At 38.0% G+C, this 18,027-nt stretch overlaps 1 protein-coding gene across 4 annotated transcripts in view; it reads left to right on the forward strand.

The window, feature by feature from the left end:
• The window catches only part of WWC3 (WWC family member 3), a 99,989-nt gene that overhangs the window by 23,498 nt on the left and 58,464 nt on the right, over nt 1-18,027 (forward strand). For all 4 annotated transcript variants that reach the window (XM_084506661.1, XM_084506658.1, XM_084506660.1 and 1 more), the window contains exon 2: nt 14,214-14,323. In XM_084506661.1, the coding sequence (XP_084362787.1) occupies nt 14,214-14,323 (110 nt within the window). The remainder of the gene's footprint in view (nt 1-14,213; nt 14,324-18,027) is intronic.

The following is an 18,027-nucleotide window of genomic DNA, read 5'->3' on the forward strand; positions in this document are numbered from 1 at the left end:
CAAACTTGAACGTTTTTCCACAGGGATAGCAGGAGACCTGAAAAATGCAGATCCCAGTATTAGTAGTGGAGAGAGAGTCTGTGAAGCTGCTGTGGGAATGCTAGCATGGGGGTGGGGAGGGACAGCATTTTTTCCTCTGTTTTATTCTTTCCAATGGTAAGCTGCTTTAATTGAAACTTCTCACAAGAGATGAGAATGAGACACACCCCCAGGAGAGAGAACTTCAGCCAGAACAATGTCAGTCTAGCAAAATTAGAAGCAATCAACAAATTTCCTAACCGGGCGATGTCTTATGAAGGGTACCAGGCTTCCTAGTGAATGCATGGCACTGCTGTAAGGTAGTGTGTAGATGATACAGACTGGTATCAGGATTCCTCCTATTTTTGTGTTGTTGGTCTTCAGTACTTTGAGATAAACAGTTCAGATACTTATTCTGCAATGTACATCTTTTTTGATATAAACAAACAGTTCCCTTACCAATATGGAAAATATGCTGTAGGTCAACCACGAGATGTTGGGCTAGATGCAAGCATTGCCAGCTGAAGTTTTGTGGCAAGCATTATGCAGAAGGTCAATTAGGTGATGACAGTGGTTCCTTCTGACCTTAAAATATGGACCTGGTCAGCTGGGATCGTGCTGTGCTGTGACAGCAGAAGTCAGAGGCTTCCCGTGGCTTCTGACTTCCTTGAAGGCTAAGGGCCATGAAGGAAGGGACTTGAAGCTGGCTTTCTGTGGCTCTTACTCTCTCCTTCATAGTTATTGAACTCTTCTTGAATGGGGAATTGGAAGCTTTGTCCTGAAAATATCTGTGTTGTCTAACTGCAATGCAATGCTTAAATACAGAAGTATAAGCAAGTACAGAAGATTACCCACAAAATATATATAGCCCTGTCTGCAGTGCAAGGGGCCTTTGGGTGAGCAGTATCCAAAGGTATACTTTCTAACACCTACACCTTCCAGAGGGACTTGTCACTTACAGACAGTAACAGTAATACAAACCGCACAAGTCAGTTTCCTGAGTTGCTGTAAATGGAAGCATGTTTTTAACACTCCTTCTTTTCCAACACAAATGTAGGAAGCTGGCAAAGTAGCTAATTTCAGTGCTCTAGAAAAGTTTAAAGGGAAATAATTTACGGAAACGGAAGCCTCTATTTTTAACTTTGTCAGTCATGGGAGATGGGGAGGAAGAAGAGGAGGCCATCTACTGTTGAAGTCTCATTAGTATGTTATCATATAAGCGTAATCAAAATTTCCACTGCTTTTTAAGCGAGGAGCTACTTGTTAAATGTGTATAATCAGTTATGTGCAAATTTAAGATCAGTGCAGATCTGAGACCATGTGCTGTCTGCTATAATTGTGCTTCATCTCTTATGTACTTTTTTCCCATTTTTTTGTTGTGCTGAAAGTTTATACTCTAAAAATACAAGACACGCTGTTTTTCTCTCTGCTTTAGTTTATTATACTGAAAAATATTTTTTTCTAGTAAGTTAAATATTTTTTTAATTTGGAGTTTGAGCAGGTTTCCCCACCCCCCCTTTATTACCTTACTATTCTTCATAACCACTGCATTATTTGTCTGGAATTCTTTATTTTCACAAATATTTTTTACTCCTGTATTTTAGCAAATATGCAACAGTGAAGTTATGAGTAATTCCTCATATTACTTGGAAGTACTTTATTGGTCTAGCTTGAAACTTAAATACAATACATTGCATAACTGCTGGCAACCATAGAAGTAAGAACATCAAACTTCATAACTTCAACCTCTTGAAAAGTTTCATATGAACATAAATCTGTATAATTGTCTTTTTCTTGAGGATATATTACTAAGTCACTGAATTGATTGGGGAATATATTGCGTTAGTTTGCATAGTCAGCATTAAGGAGAAGTGTAGAGGCAAGTATATTTGGGGAATTGTAATATCACTGGGATAACTAAATACTGGGAAAACATGGGCTAAGTTTTTGTAAAAGCATGAAAAATACTTGTTGTCAGGGTGGTGAACCTGGAGTGTGGAAGCAGTTGTAAACAGGTCTTAATGTGTTAATAATTTAAATTTGTAGGGACTTTCCCTCACCCTGCTCTCTGTATGAATGTTATATGTTTGTAGCTTATGCATTTGCATTCATGACTGCAAGCTGAGAATGGTGAGAATAAAAAGCTTAGAAAGTATATAAACTGACATATCAAGTACAAATAATTTGACAGATACATCTATAATTTTAAAGCAAAGGCAAAGAGTGAGCTGTGAGAAGAAAATGTAGCAAGGCTGCAAAGCACTGCAGATCCATTGCTCTTTTCTAGACTGTTACTGGGCTTTAAAGAAGTAATTTTTTAAATTCTTTTTAGCAAGGGTGTTATTGTTCCAATGGTATAAAAGAGCAAAGATGTTAGGGAGATGTAATCTTTTGTTGCATTTCTTGGTGCATTTGGAAAATAGAAAAACCTATTAGGGAAAAATTGCATAAAATGGGACTATTTTCTGACCACCTTTAGTGTCTTAAAAGTAATAACTAATTTTTTTTTTTTAATAAAGTTTTAAAATATGTTTTGCTGGATCTTTTAAGTAAGTAGGTGAATTGAGAATTCCTCTAACTGTGCTAATATATGGAGTATTTGCTAATGACTTGTCCATGACTTGTCCATTGCCACCTCTAGGCAACTCAAGCATGCACCCATATCTGCTTGACTAAGGGTCTCTAACTTCTGGAGGAGTGAAGAAACCTTCAATAACGAGGCGACTGCCATAGATCACTGCTTGCAAGAAATGGAGTCTGAAACCCAAAGCATCAAAGATCCTGTCAACATATTTTCTCTCCAGTTGCTTAGAGCTAAATTGAACTTGGTAACTCTTCAGAAAAGTTACTGAAACGGTGTCCTTGGATTGTCCCCGTGTCACGTTGGTTGCACTCTCTCCCACTTGCTTTATTAACGGGAGTTGAGGCTGAAGAAGTAGTCTGGAAAGCCTGCCTTGTGGATCTGCTGCATAATTTGGGCAGGGTCTGCTGGAGTACCATGTGTTGTCTTTGATGGCCCATGGCTGCCCACCAAGTGGGGCATGGGCCGAGGGTGTCTTCTCTGGGGACCCTTCTACAGGCAGAGGTGGTGTGTGACAGCACAGTACCATCTTAGAAGACATTGTGCAGAAATGGTGTGAGAGCCTGTAAAACTTGAAGGAATGTGGTAATCAAACGAGTTTTAGAAATGCTGTACGTGGTACTTTTAGAAAACATATAGGACTGTCTTATTTGAGTGGGCTGGAGGAGGAGCAAAGGTATTCTCAAAGCTCAAATGAGAAACTCCTGTCTTGAATTTCTAATATTAGCTGGCAGTGTAGAGTTTTCAGGGCGTGAGGCATTTGTTTACTGTCTTACCTCACAATTTGTTTTCAATAGGATGTATGTGAAGTCATGGTGTGCATAGCCTTTTGGCACTTATCTACACATCACTTTGTTCAGAGACTTGAAAAGAATGGTCTCTTGAATATATATTTTTCCAACCATTGTTTTATACTCAGTCCAGTTGCATTTACTCTTTCCTCCCATTGTTAGTTGTTTTCTGCTTTATTCTCTAGAAACTGTTTGGTAACTTTAAAAATGTGTATTGTCTTTTATAAGTATCATTGAGTGATACTTACTGATGGAAGTGGTTTTACAAAATTAATTTCAGTACAGTTTAATTGAATATACTCAAATTATAGTAAGTTTTAGCAAGATTGGGGCTTAAAACATTTTAAAACATCAAATACATCAAATTACTTTTTTTTTTTCATGGGAGTGCTGAGCTTCTTTGTGCACATAGACATGACAGATGTCTGGTTTTAATACCATTAAACTTAAATTTACCTCTAGGGCAACACTAGTAGTTAAGCATAGTTTGGCTGCAATATATTCTTCTCTCAGACTACAGAAGTATAAAATGCCTTTAGCATCATGTTAGTTGGCCTGTTTTCTAGCATGATGGGTTTTCTCAGTATAAGAAAAGGGTTTTCTTTGGTTAATAAGCAGTTGTAGACCACATCAGGATGTAATTGTATGTATACCTCAAGATTCTGCTGCTGACCACTGTGCATCTGCAACTACTTGCCTGCTAGTCAGACCAAAGATTGCTGTTTAACCTAACGAAGATACTCAGTTTTGCTGACTGTGACTTGTCTTTTGTGTTCGTAAGCTATAATCAATTCACAGAAGTGTTTTACAACACTCTCTTTATTGAAAAATGTTGAAATTAAGCCTTGTCTCTGTCACTTGACACCTTAATGGTATGTGAACAAATTAGTAAATACATATTGCATCTTATATGTTTATTTCCAGGCTGGCTAGTTGGTAAAGAAAGATAAGGACTACAAGGACTTAATACAAGGACTTAAGAGGAGAGAGGGGGCCTTCAGCAGGGTATGGCAAACTGCAGCACATGTACAGAAAAGTGAATTACCAGTGGCTGTTAAAACATTTTAGAAAAAATTGATGTCAAAATTCTGAAGAATGGTTTAGTTTAGTAAGGTTAGATTTTAGTCTACTAAGGTTAGATTTAAAGGTAATGAGCTAGTCAGCAAGTGCTGGCATAATCTTCTGGGTGTAGGATGTGTGGAGTTAGTGAGAGAACATAGTAGATGGGAAGGCAGCTGTGAAGACCTTCCCTGTTTGCTTCTGTATTACTCTAGAGATAGCCAAGGTACCTTACTAATATAGAAATCAAGGAGGCAATGTAACACTGAGCACGTGGTAATCTTTTTATTTTTATTTTTCAATTTAAATTTCAGTCCATACTGCAAGAATCTGCAGGAAGTATTTCACTGCATGGCAGCATATAAGGCCAATTTATATATACATTTTTTATTGAAACATCAAGCTTCTTTTGATGCTTCCTTTTCTCTTAACATTGAACTCCATGGGCTTGAATTTGGAGTTTTATGCCCCATTTTTGTTCTCCTTGTCTGCTGGGGACATTCCTTTTCCTGCTCTTATTGCCATCTTCCTCATTTGATCTGCTCCCGTTGTTGTTCAAGTGCAAAGGGCTTGTTATGAGAACTTGCTGGTAAGGTCTGGCAGATGCACCTTTTCATCTTTGCTCAGGTGCCTACCGTTAGGAAGGTACAGGTGTTTCCTCTTCATCTGGTGTTTGCACACAGAAGTTGTGACCAACAGGCAGAAAGAAGGCAACGATTTTGTGAGTGCACGCATATGCTTTCACACAAACACATACAGCCCTCTGTATAAAGGGGTAGCAATCCATCGCCTCTTCTCGTGGCTCTTCTAGGATGGTTCACTTAGCCTGTGGACAGGATTGTGCCCAAGTAAGCTTGTCAGAAATTGGAGTTCTCAAACTGGAAGAGTCATGGCAAAGCTAAGCACAGGACTACCAAGTGGCATGCTAGATGGAGCTGAAGCTGGGAGTAGGCTTTGATGTGTACTGGGGATGTAAAAACTCAGACAGCTGCATGACTTGCTCTTCTCCAGCAGAAGGTTGCAGAATTGTGGTTGGCAGGATGGAAGAAAAAGAGAGATCTGCAGGGCTGCCCTGTACTAATTAGGACGTGAATTACCAATAGCATGTAATTGGAATATTGGTTGGAATATGATTAGGGATATGGTTTAGTGGGGACTGTTAGCGTTAGGTCAGAGGTTGGACTCGATGATCTTGAGGTCTCTTCCAACCTAGAAATTCTGTGAATCTGTGTGAATCTGTGGAATATACTGTTATTCACAGAAATTGGAGAAAAAGATAAAATGTTCATGCAGTATCAATAAAACTAGAACATGGCTTTACTTGCCTGCTCTAAAGCTGTGCCGTGTCAGGTCCGGTGCAGTGTTACGTTAGGCTTTCAAATTGGATGCAAATGAAAAATTAGATATGTGCTATTTCAGAAGCTAGCTGCAGAGAAGCTGAACTCGTATCACTGTTGGAACACTTCTAAAAGAACCAGTTTCTGAAGAGCCACTAACAGAGCCACGACTACTGCTCTGCTGTGTTTTTTTGCTTTTATCTACTTGCATATCTGAGTATAGCCTGGAGTTTAACCCATTGTGTGGATGATGTTTTACTATTTTTTTACATGAATAATATTTATTAATTAATACTTTGTAACAATTTGTGTAAATGAGTCTCAAAAAGCACATCTGAAGATCCCCATTGTCCTGGTTATTCTTACAGAGCTGTAGGAATTCGGCTTTGTTCTCAGATTCCAAAGTTCCTGATTAAATTTCCAAATTTCCCTTTTATTTCAATCTTGACTTCTGATTTTTATTTCTTTTTTTAAAGGTTTCTCCCAACATATGTCCTTGAGAAGATCTTATAAATATTTAGAGATTTTGAGTAACCAAGGCAGCTTTATTAGGATTGGCAAAGGAAAAAATTGTAAATATCTTGCATACAATTGTTTCTGGCTAAGAACCTCCTGAATGCAGAGGTCCAGTTTGACATCAGCTGGTGAAACTGTAGTCTCCTAATTTTCTCCCATAACTGTCTTAACTGCTGCATGCTGTCTGGTGGTCTCTGATGGTGTATTACTAGGCTCCATGTGTACTTCTGTTTTCTGGTCTGAGATGTCAGGACACCTGCTGCTAATCTTAGGTTCTGGCTGGCTGCTTTGTACAGTTGCCCATAATTTCAGACTCTGTGCGTACACAAACAAAACATGTTTTAAAGTGGTCATGGAAGTCTTACTTAACCCACCTGTCCCTGTTTTTTATTGTTTATGCTCTGTAAAGACAGCAGATACTAGAAACAAAAGAAGTTTTCTTAAGAGCGCTGACTTTTAACCCAGCTATGATTTCTGGAGGAGGAATTTTACTTGTCTTGATGAAATGCTGACATCTTTCCAGCAAGAATTTATGGTAATATTTGTGTCTTGAATTTGGATATGGATCATTGCTGCTGCTGCTAAGATATGGGTAGCTGCTTGGAAAACTTGGCTGTGTGGCATATTTCAGCAGTTCCTGAACAGACAGATAAATTATACTGCAACTGCAGTATAGATGCAACTGGAGCTCACATACTCTTATGTTTCAACGTGCTAACCCAGGATTTCTTTGCTGCTTTGGTTTTTGTAAGTATGATAAAGGATAAAAATAAAAGCATATTATTTCTCTGTTGCTTGTTAGTAAATGTTTATTGTTTCTGTAAGAATGAACAGAAAATAGAGTAGGAGTCCTGAGGTACATTTCTTGTAAATGTCTGAAGTAGGCAATGTAAGCTTCTATGATTTCTTTTGAAGCTAACAAATTGTATAGCTTATCTCCTATTCATACAGGTAACTGCATTTGCATCACAAAATCTACCTATTCAGGGATTTTATGGGTACCTACTATGTTTTGAATTTTATGTAGTATAGAGCATGTTGTGTGTGATGAACAGTTTTCATCTAAAATTAGTATACTACCTTGCCTGACAGAAAAGTGTTAATGAGATTAAAAAAAATAAAATTAAAAAGTGAGGGGTTGCCTACCTTGAAAAAAGTGAATTCTTTTTGATTTTGAGTCAATTGGTTCAACATAGTGTGTAACACAGGACACAATGATATGAAGAAATTCTTTCAGAAACAAAGTATTCCTTTCAGGTTTAAGGTGCCAAAATAGAGTACGAGGGCAGTCTGGTCATTGCACTGAGCTTTTATAGCATTATTTCATTTTTTTCCTATTTTTTTTTTTTTTTTTTTCCTTCAGTACAAAGTCAGAAAAGAGGTAGATAGCTGGCTATCACTTACTTTTTCTTCCTGTACTTTTTAAATATGTGGTATGATATGATGATGAGAATGTGATGATAAGAGTGTGAGGTCCTGGTCACAAAACCTGATCTTTGCAGTGAAACCTCTTGCTCTGTACTTAATTTCATTCATGAGATCTGTGGCAGTAAAAGCCTTTTCCTGCAGATCTCCCTTGAGAGGTGCCTGGGCATGATTGTGTGCCACTTTCCATTGCTTGTGAGCGGTGGCAAACCATGGCTTGGGCTTGGGAGGTGACTGACAAATAGCTCAAATGTTTGTGGGGGTGAAGTGCTTGTTGGCTGTCTCAGCATAGGTTGTCCAGGTTTGAAATAAAGTGCATTAAAGGGCAGTTAACTTTTTGTATGGAAACAGGTGATATCTAATAATAAACACAATTTTCTCCATGCATAAAGATGTTGATTCATTACTGTAGATGATTAATTCTATCCTGTGCCTTGCTTTTATCTTGGTGCATACTTTTTTTGGCTTATGTTACTGTAAAAATCACCAAATCATGTACACTAGCTTGACACTATTATCAGTCTTCATGTCCTTATTGTTTTAAAAAGGAATGTAAATTACTGCAAAATGCAGTGTGGTCTTCAGAGGAATGAATTTCAAGTGCCCTTTAGAAGAATTGGAGCTGTTATTTCCTTGCTCCAGGGTGTTTTATTTTGAGGGGAAGTACATCCCAGTGATGACTTCGAATACAAGTTACTTTCTTCAGGTCTTTGTCTTGAGCACAGAATTGCATTTGTGCAAGTTTCCACTTCACTGTCTGTACTGTGGATTTGTCTACATGATAGACCATGTAGATGTTTATAAAGTTATTTTATTCCGAACGTGGGATTGAATTAAGTGGTAAAATGAAAATACGGCATTTGTATTGTGAAAAAAGTTGCAAGGGGGATTCATCTTGAAAATATACATAATGTGTGGTGAACTTCATTGCACTTTTGACTAAGCAGGCAGTACGTAGTTTGCTCAACCTTGTTTTGAAATCCAGCTTATTTTAAAGATTTGGAGAGGTCACTTGAACTAAAACACTTCAGGAGAGCTGAGGCTGTTGGGCAGGACGGGCAGCAAGGAGAACATGGTTTCTTTTGGAGCACCAGAGGACTGGCCCCATGGTTCACGATGGCACCTGCTAGTGTAACGTGGTAAACGGCTCTGGTTTCGAGGTGTCAGGAGAGCCTCTTGCCTTGTCACCAGTGCATGTATGTATACTCAAGTATGTGCCCCTAATGTTGGGGGGTGTCTTCAGAGGGCCTGTGGGCTGGGGCTGTGGGAGGCTGTGGGTGGCCTCAGGGCTTCCTTCTCCAGAGAAGTCCTCAGGCCCGGGGTGCCCCGCAGGCCGGGCTGGAGCTGCCAGGGCGAGGTGCCTTCAGGACTGGAGTGTGATTGCTGAAAACTAAACAGCAGCCCCCACCCCTGCCCTCCTCCCCATCAGCTGGTGTAACAGCTTTTCTTGTGAACCTCTGTGGAAAACCGACAACACAAACATCATCTTCTGTTCCTGTTCAGCTTCTTGCTTGCTTTTTATTTTTTTTCCTGTGGGACTGGGGGAGATACAAGCTACAGTACAAGGCAAGAGGATTAGTTGAAATTTATTGCAAGGGCTGTAATTTAAATGACTATTTGAAAGGAGGTAAGAAAAAAATGTCTGGCAGAAAGCCCTTAAGCATGTGCATGACTTCTCATTTTGCCTTCTCTCTTTCTTGTCTTGTGACTCTTCAGTAATATACTTGGTGTAATACTTTATTTTGGATAAAGTATCGCTAGGTGTGTCAGAATGGTTAATTCTTTTCTAGTTATAATGTTGTTTTAAAATTGCATGTCATTTATCAGATCTGTCATATGAATTAATAGTTTTCTAGCCTGTAACTTGGGTTTGTAAGGCAAAAACTCTTATCCCATCAGGCTGTTATTCAATCTGAGATTGGCCTTAAGAGACTGTTCCTCCTAGTTGTTTGTTGAGGAGTATCAAGTTTTATTACATGTTTTCTGGCTTTGTTCTTGGACCTGTCCAAAATTGGGAACAAAACCAAAAGCACAGTTGATGCTTTTTGTCCCTTTTTTCCCCCATCTCCTGTGCAAAGAGTGTTTTTGATTCAGAACTTGTTGGTTCATTTTCATAACCTGTGAGTTGTAGACCTCGCGGTTAGCACTTCCCTTCAGTCCTAGCCCACTTCAGAAGACAAGGTGACCCCGCATGTCATTTAGGCGTCTGGGTATTGACTGAGAGATGGCAGCTAGTTTGCTGTGGAGTTCTTGCGTTGGAAATGCTATTTTTTTTAATTATTATTTATTATTATTATTTTATTTCCTGATCAAGATTTTGCAAAAACAGGCTGTTTGTCTTTCTTTGGTTTCTCCCAGGGGAATTTTTGCTCGATTAGGCTTAGCAATCTCAACCAGCCGGGGCCTTCTGTTGTGGCATAAGGGACATGGGAGGCCTGAGGATCTCGTCCAGTATGTTCTGAGGCTTTGCGTTTGTAGAGATCCAGTTCCATTTTTGGAATCCCCGTCAACAAAATTGCTGCCCCATGCTAGCAGTCAAACTGCCTTGTGGAGACTATGCCTTTTCTTTGAACCCAGGAGTGTGCTGTTATTATTTAAAGGTTGAGTTTTTTCTGTGGTTTTGGGGAGCTGAAATGAGATTCTGTTAATAAAGTATGTTAAAGCTAAGAACAGTTTTGCAGTAATTCTTCTAAAATGGTACTTAGTCATTGCCCATTGCCTTCCTTCCCACCCACTCCCTGCTATGAACTGATGGAGTATTTCTCTAGCTGTTTTATATTCAGAAAGCTGTAGTGTTGCATTATGGAAGCCTTCTGGATATGTTTAATGGTTCAAGGTATGGGATAAATTGGCAAGGAAGGGTAAAAATGCCTCTTAGTCAGAAACTGTTTTATTCAACTGTTCAGTTTTATTTTGCGGTTTGATTTCTATATTCTGTTTACCTTGATAATTGGTACCAAAAATATTAATGTAAAATTTGGGTTTTCAGAAATGTCTTCTACTGCATTCAAGTTCCAGACTTCCACTATTTCTTAAAGAAAACATTTAATTTGGGTAGCGTTAGAAGTGACAGATCCACAGAGCAAGACCATGCTCGAAGATTTCTGTCGGCTTAGTTTGAGGGATTTTGGTGATAGGTGCTTTCTTCTGAGCTTTAGTATCTGCTTTTGAAGGGTTTCTGAGACACAAAATAATGGGTGCCTGATGACTGAAGAGCATCTTTACTTTTGGAAAGGAGAAACATTTAAAGATGATGAATTAGCCAAACAATCAAAACTTATGATTGGCTCTTTGACACATGCAAAATTGGTCCCCATGGACGATGGTCACTTACACCTGGGCTGTACATTCAGCGTCCATGCCCAGTTAATGTGGAAAGTGGTGCCAGAGGAACTCTGTTTTGGTTGGAAGTTCAGGACCAGCTTATACATGTCAACCAGACATCCTGTGGGACAGGAGATGATAACTTGTGACAGAAGAGACGCCTTACTTTGTTTATCTGCTACTGTGAATGGGTGGCAGAACAGTTCAGGGCAGCCCTGCTTAGTTTGTTCTTTAATTAAAGATGGCAGCATTTCTTTTCTGTTCTTGTTTGTCTTTATAATGCTTGTACGTTGTGCAGAAGCTGAGAAGATGACCTGTCCTATTTAAGCTATTTGGAAAAAAAAAAAAAAAAAAGAGGGGAAAGCAGTATTTCCAAAGATACAAAGTTTCAGTAGTCTGCTGCTGCATTTTGTGGCTGATCTCCAATACTGCATCTATTACATTTTTTTTCTTTGCTATTTTGGAACCCCCTGATTTCCCTAACTATAAAATATAACAATCTTGTTCTCAGAGTTGTCCTGGTCAAACAACAAAGGTGTTTTTTCACTTGACTTAGTTAAGCCAATGCAAAACACAGGGACAAGCTTTCAATTCTTATTTTGAACTTTGCATGGTTTAACCAATTGATTCATAATTTAGTCGCATTCAGACATATGTAGCTTGATTATTCTTCACTCAATGTTACGTTACGCTCTGTCTGAAGGAAACTCAAGCTGGAACAACTTTGACTATAGTTCAAAATAAGCAACATCAAGTTAATAGCCTTTGTGTCTGAAAGGTGGCTTTTTATATGTCCTCTTTCTTACAAGGTTTCCTTCAAAAGCATTAATTAAACTATTCACACAGGCTTTATAACGTTGGAATGAAAGCTGGTTAGACAGGTGGATTGACGCTCTTTGGTCACCCTTCTCCAGAAAGCCAGCATTGTACTTGGGGAAGTTGGGGCAGTGGTGGGACCATGGGGAGTGGTGAATTAAACTTCTTGTAGTGCAGAGGGTTGGAGTATCCTGTGCAGGTTTTATTTAGGAATAAAGGGCGAGAGTGTGTTTGTATAACAGGCAAGCATGTCTCATAACTTGTTCCAAAGAAAATCTTGTCTATAGTGTGGTAATTGAGGAACCAGTGTCTAGACTGCTTTGATAAATTGTAAACATGATGTCTTCTGAAAAAAACATGAGAGTTTATGAAAAAATGCTGCATGTTATATCTTTAATATTAGACTGAACTTCAGGGAGATCGGAAGTATTTTGACAATATTTGTCCTGCCTGCTAGATCAAATACCAAAAGAATGCATATGGCAGCCCACAGTAACATCTTCTTTCTCGAATGCTTTGGATTTATATGATTACATGATGTAAACTACATATTTGTCAGGAATGGAAAGTCTTTTAAATAGTGGTGCAGGGGTTTATGTGCATCTTCATTTTCTTCAGCTTTTTATACAGCTTGAGAATCTTTGTATAGAGCTGATTAAAACTTTACAGTTACAAGCTAAAGAGGATATCTATCTATCTATATGTATGTATGTATAGATACAATAGTTACAAGCTAAAGAGGATATCTATCTATCTATATGTATATATCTATATGTATATCTATATATATGTGTATAGATAGATATCCTCTTTAGCTTGTAACTATTGTATCTATAGGTATATAGATAGATATACATATACACACACTTTTATCCTACTACCATTAGTTTTGAACACTTTAATCTGAAGAATACTAAAATAGTTTTAGGAGACAGGACAGATAAATGTAGTTTTATGTTCTGTATATTTTGTTAGTGACTGAGTGGTGCGCTTACTGGACCATTGGAAGAGCTCAAATATAGCCATGGTATTATTTCCATCATTTGAAGTCTTTACAACTGAATTTGGTTGGTTTTATTTCAGTGTGGGGAAGTGAGGAGAGATTAGTGTTTCAAAGAAGGATGTGTTTGAGTTCAGATAAAGCTATTGTTTTATTCAGGCTTTATCAAATGAAGTGAAAATACCAATCCCAATGATCCAGTGTATTTATAAATACAGTCCAAATTCTGGTGTCAGGAAACTTTAATTGGATATTATAATATATGAACAGTTTCCATTTTACGCCAAATACTATTATGGGCTACTCATATTATGCTGAACTTAAGTCAGTCCGTAAAAGAATGCATGCATTGAATCTTGGCAAAGCTGTTGTCATTCTAGGTATTAAAAATGCCTCAACATACAAATATTGAAGTTGTTGGAACCATATCCCACGTGTAACTGAAATTATTATATTAATAGCTTTTCTGTAATGGAATTTTTTTGTAGCTTTTAGAGGGAAACACTATCTTTAAGTGATGATTACAATGTTTCCCAAAGTGTGCTTTGGGAAGTAGACATGATTCAACTGAATGTTGAAGATTTTTATTTGCATCACTTGTTTTTCCTATTCTCATTTTCCTTGGTGTTGTAGAACAGCATTGCTACATAGTCTGTCTTTAGAATTCATAACCACGTGTTTTCAGTATTCATGTACATACCAAAATTGTTGTGGTTTTCAATTACCCACAGGTCTGTCAGGATTTTGCTCAGGAAGGTACGTGTGTGACATTTTAAGCTTTTAGATAGGAGGTGCCGTTACCTGTTAGTTACTGTTTCTGCTCTAGTGCAGTTCAGAATTGTTTTTAGACGTGTTTATATCCCCTTCTTTATGTTTTGGGGGAGAGGAAGTAATTTGGATGAGTCAGGACCAAAGGAATATCATTAATAGTAGCTGGAAATGTATAATTGAAAATAAATCAATAGCACTATATAACATTTATTTTTTAAGGACAAACAATTATACTGCTTTGACACCTTGAAGAGGTTAAAGCCTATAAAGCCTCTAATATTTTTCTAGTAGTGATGAACTCCAACTTTCACATTTGTGTTCTTTGCAATATGGGAGAAAAACTGGCAGGACTGCATGCCATCATAATTAAATTGTTAAACATAGAAACTTGAAGGTAGAAGCTCGTCTTTCCTGTTTGGGGAGTATCTGTCAGCATATTTAAAAACTGTATGTTTGTAATTATTAGCCCATTCCTAAGCAGTATAACTATTTTGTGATCAGAACATGGTGGTATCTTCAAATCATGTAATAACTGCACCTTTTGTATTTACATGTGTTTATTTTTGTTTTTACAGGATTACAAAGCCATTGACATTTGCTGACTGTGTTGGTGATGAGCTTCCTTTAGGATGGGAAACTGTTTACGATCAACAGATTGGAGTTTATTATATGGACCACATAAATCGTGAGTAGATGTGTGGTTATTTTTAGGAACACTAGCAAGCTGATGTTAACTGATGGCACTAACTTTGTTTCCAATACCATTTATGCAACTCATGTTACAGTGAGGGAATGCATGCAAGTAATTTCTTGTACTATCTCTTTCGTCATCTTTCCAATGGGGCACAACCCTTCTTCCCTTTGTAAATAATTTTATAATCGATGATTGAGATATAGTGTATAAAGTTACTTTGTTTTTCTTTGACAAACTGTGGACTGTTGGTGGTAATTTTGTTGCTTTTTATATTTATCAAGATTTTCATGTTATACTCTTGCACTTCCTAGCTTTCCAGTGATCCATAGTTCACTCTTCTGTCTTAAAAAAAAAAAAAAAAAAAAAAAAAGTTCTGAGAGACAAGTGCTGATTTTTTTAATTAGAAGCAATATGAAATACAGTAATTTCATTTGCTCTTAAGCAGTGTAAATTTTATGCTTTAATATAGTACAAGGTACTGTCAAGAAGGACAACAGATGACCCTTTGAGAAACTAAGGGAATGATTTCCATCATTTTCTCTTCTGGACTACTGCTGAGCTTTGTATCACCACGGAGCTGGCACATCTGCCAGTTCTACTTTTAAAGTAGTATGCCTTAACTTCACAGCTTTGTACTGCTGCTGCAGTTACTACTCTACTCTATTGCTATCATTGAACATCTTATCACCAAGGAGTGAACGCTTTCAGTATTGTGGGAATTGATGGTTGATGAGGAGGGAGAAAAGAAGAAAGTAGCTATATGAGCTATCACAGTAATGGTAAATAATATAGTCTGCACAAGCAACCTCAATACTATCTACTTGAAATCTAATCTATTTAAAAGAAAAATGTAGAATTAGTTTTTGGTTTCCTGCCATCACTGGAATTACTTGTATATTGTGGTTTAACAATTATTTAAAAAACAACAACAAAAAACAGCACAACACAAAAACACCAGAATAACAAATGTTATTTTTTATACTGTTTGACCCTCATATGCGCTTATTTGTTGTGAAGTTAACAGCTATCCCAAATTAAATAACACACTTTGAAGAGCTGTTAGTGCACTGATCATAAGGATAGATAAGCTAGGCAATTTAAAATCAACAAATGCAAGTAGTTAGGTAATTCTTACAAAAAGGTCAACTTAAAAGAAATAGTAACTTAATGGCTGCTATTTAAATTGTCATGGTAACTTTAGTTAATGCTGAATAAAAAATGAGGTTTACATTGGAGTCTATTTGCACCAACATGTATGTGCATCAAGGTGCATATTTAAAACAACAACAATGAAAAACATGAGGATATTGGCAACTGTTTTTTTCCTTAATCTTTGTAAAAGGCATTAGAAGCCACTGTGAATAATGAGTAGAACATGAACTCCTGTTGCAATGCTGTGACTAAAAGAGCTAATAAAGCATCCCACCAATAGGAACCTTTGATAGGAACAACAATCACCATTGCATGCAAAGGAAATCACTCCCTTTTGTTTTTCAGACTTTGTTATTAGCTGTTTTACCACAGACATCAAGTTTGAACTTAGAGTAAGGATATTAATCATTGTAGGCATGTCAGATCTGGCTTGCATTTTTTTCTGTGCAATTCAGAGCAAAAACTGTCGAAGAGAGTCTTTGCAGAGAGAAATTAAATTCCCAAATGATCGATGGGAAGGCACAGAAAGAGAAGATTAATATAAATGAGTCTGGGAACATAAAGCTAAGCGTATTAGGAATTAAATAAAAGAAGTTTATGAACCGAGGGATAGAGACTTCATAGGGCCAGTGCTGAGCTGAGTGAAAGGAATCATTCTGCAATTAACAAGGTTGCAAAATTTGTCTCTTTCATGATAACTAATTACTTGCAGCCCACAGATATTATCCTAAGTGGTAATTCAGCCGTCACAGCAAAATGGGTTTGTCACCCTTAGGCTAATACAGTGCTTGCATATACAAGCAAGATTTATATTCAGAGGGAAGACAGAGTTGATATTCTAGCTAGATTATCATTATTCAAAAATTACTGGGATACTCGGTCCAATTTTGAACTGTGGACATCAAAGGTACCAATCAGGATGGCATTAACTTCCTATGTAGGAGTGAGAACTAATGACTGGGCCATCATGTGCATCACGGGACGGTGTCAGGCAAGTGGCAGAGGTGGTAGAGGAATGGAAGAAATGTCTTTTCAAAACAAGTGCCTTGCATTGTGTTCTGAAATACGTCTAAAATACTTGAAATAGCAACTTCCAAGTGAAAGCAAAGTTTATTCTTCAGACCTTCTCAGGCTGCCTTTAGCGACTGATCAGGTTTAAATGCTTTATACAGCACCGGAGCTGTGTTAATTGATGAAACAGTTACCAGTGCTTTGGTTTCAAGAAATCCCGTGAGAAAATGCAAGGAATGATTCAAAGAGATTCTTCTTAAAGTTATAATTATCAGGGAACTGTCATGCTTTGTGCATCCTCTCAGCTTTTTGCCCTTGCCCCTTTTAAAGAAAAACAACATCTAATTTTTCCAAGCCTCCTCCTGTATTTGTTTACCCAGAAAGCAATAAAAAGACTTCCAGGCAATAACTTTCCATTTGTATTGAAAAACCCCAGGAACAGAGGAATCTTCTGTAAATCTCAATGGTACTTCCAATCGTGATCTCCATCTTGTTCTGTAAATTCAGTACTTTGTTGACACCCTTGCTAAGCTACTCTTGGCTCTTGTCCAACCATTGCTTAAAAAACTGTGGCGGCTGCCAGCCGCAGAATTCCTTTCCCTCCTCCTCAGAGTCTTGGGAGCCTTTGAAGTCTCCTTTAACCAGTTGGGCATTCCCCAGTGGGGGAATAATATATTCTTTGCGTTTGTCTGGGGCTGTTCTTGAATTACTATAGTTGTTTTTTTTTTGTTTATTTTTAATTGTGTACAAAGAAACAAAGGAAGTGAATTTTATCATCCAACTTAGCTTTAGTTTCAGTCGTTACATGGCAAACTTATGTAGAAATCCAGGGCAAAGTGAAGCCTCTGTACACATAAACCAGAAGAGAACGTCACTGCTGTACCAGAGAAGTTTTCTGTCCCAGAAGAACGCTGCTAGCTTTTGAGAAGGCTTCTGAAATTATTTGAAAAGTGATGCAGCGCCCTGTAGTACAGAACCTCAGAAACATCATGTTTCAGCCTTGGCTGTTTGTTGAGATTAGAACTATTAATTTTCTATTCCAAAACAGCTGCTTACTATACAGCTCTTCTGTGTCATAAATGTTTATTAATTTCTGCATACTTTCCATAGAGGTTTAGCAGTTTTAGGAGTATTACATTTGCACAAACTTGAGGGACAATGATGGATGCGATTTTGTTGCCAATTATCATGCCCTCTCTAAAGGATGGGCTGCAATGTGAACTCAGCAGTTTTCTCTGCTTGCCCTGCATGCAGAGACTGGGCACGTAAACATTTATGGAGACTGGAACAAGTCATGGCACATCCTGCCCTGGGCTGCAGAGGTAGCTTAGGGACATCGGAGCTGGGATGCTTTGGAGACTGGAGGTGCTGCTGGGAACAGAGGGTCACTGGGGTGTGGGGAATACATTGGAGAAATCACACAGCTGTAGGCACGATCCTCATACTGTTGCAATGTGAGGAGTTGTGGGGAGAGAAAAGTGACAGCTGTTGAGAGAAAAGGTTATTGGGAACATAATACGGAAATTTGTTGG

This window comes from Aythya ferina (assembly GCF_964211825.1).
Source record: "Aythya ferina genome assembly, chromosome: 1".
Taxonomy (NCBI): Eukaryota; Metazoa; Chordata; class Aves; order Anseriformes; family Anatidae; genus Aythya; species Aythya ferina.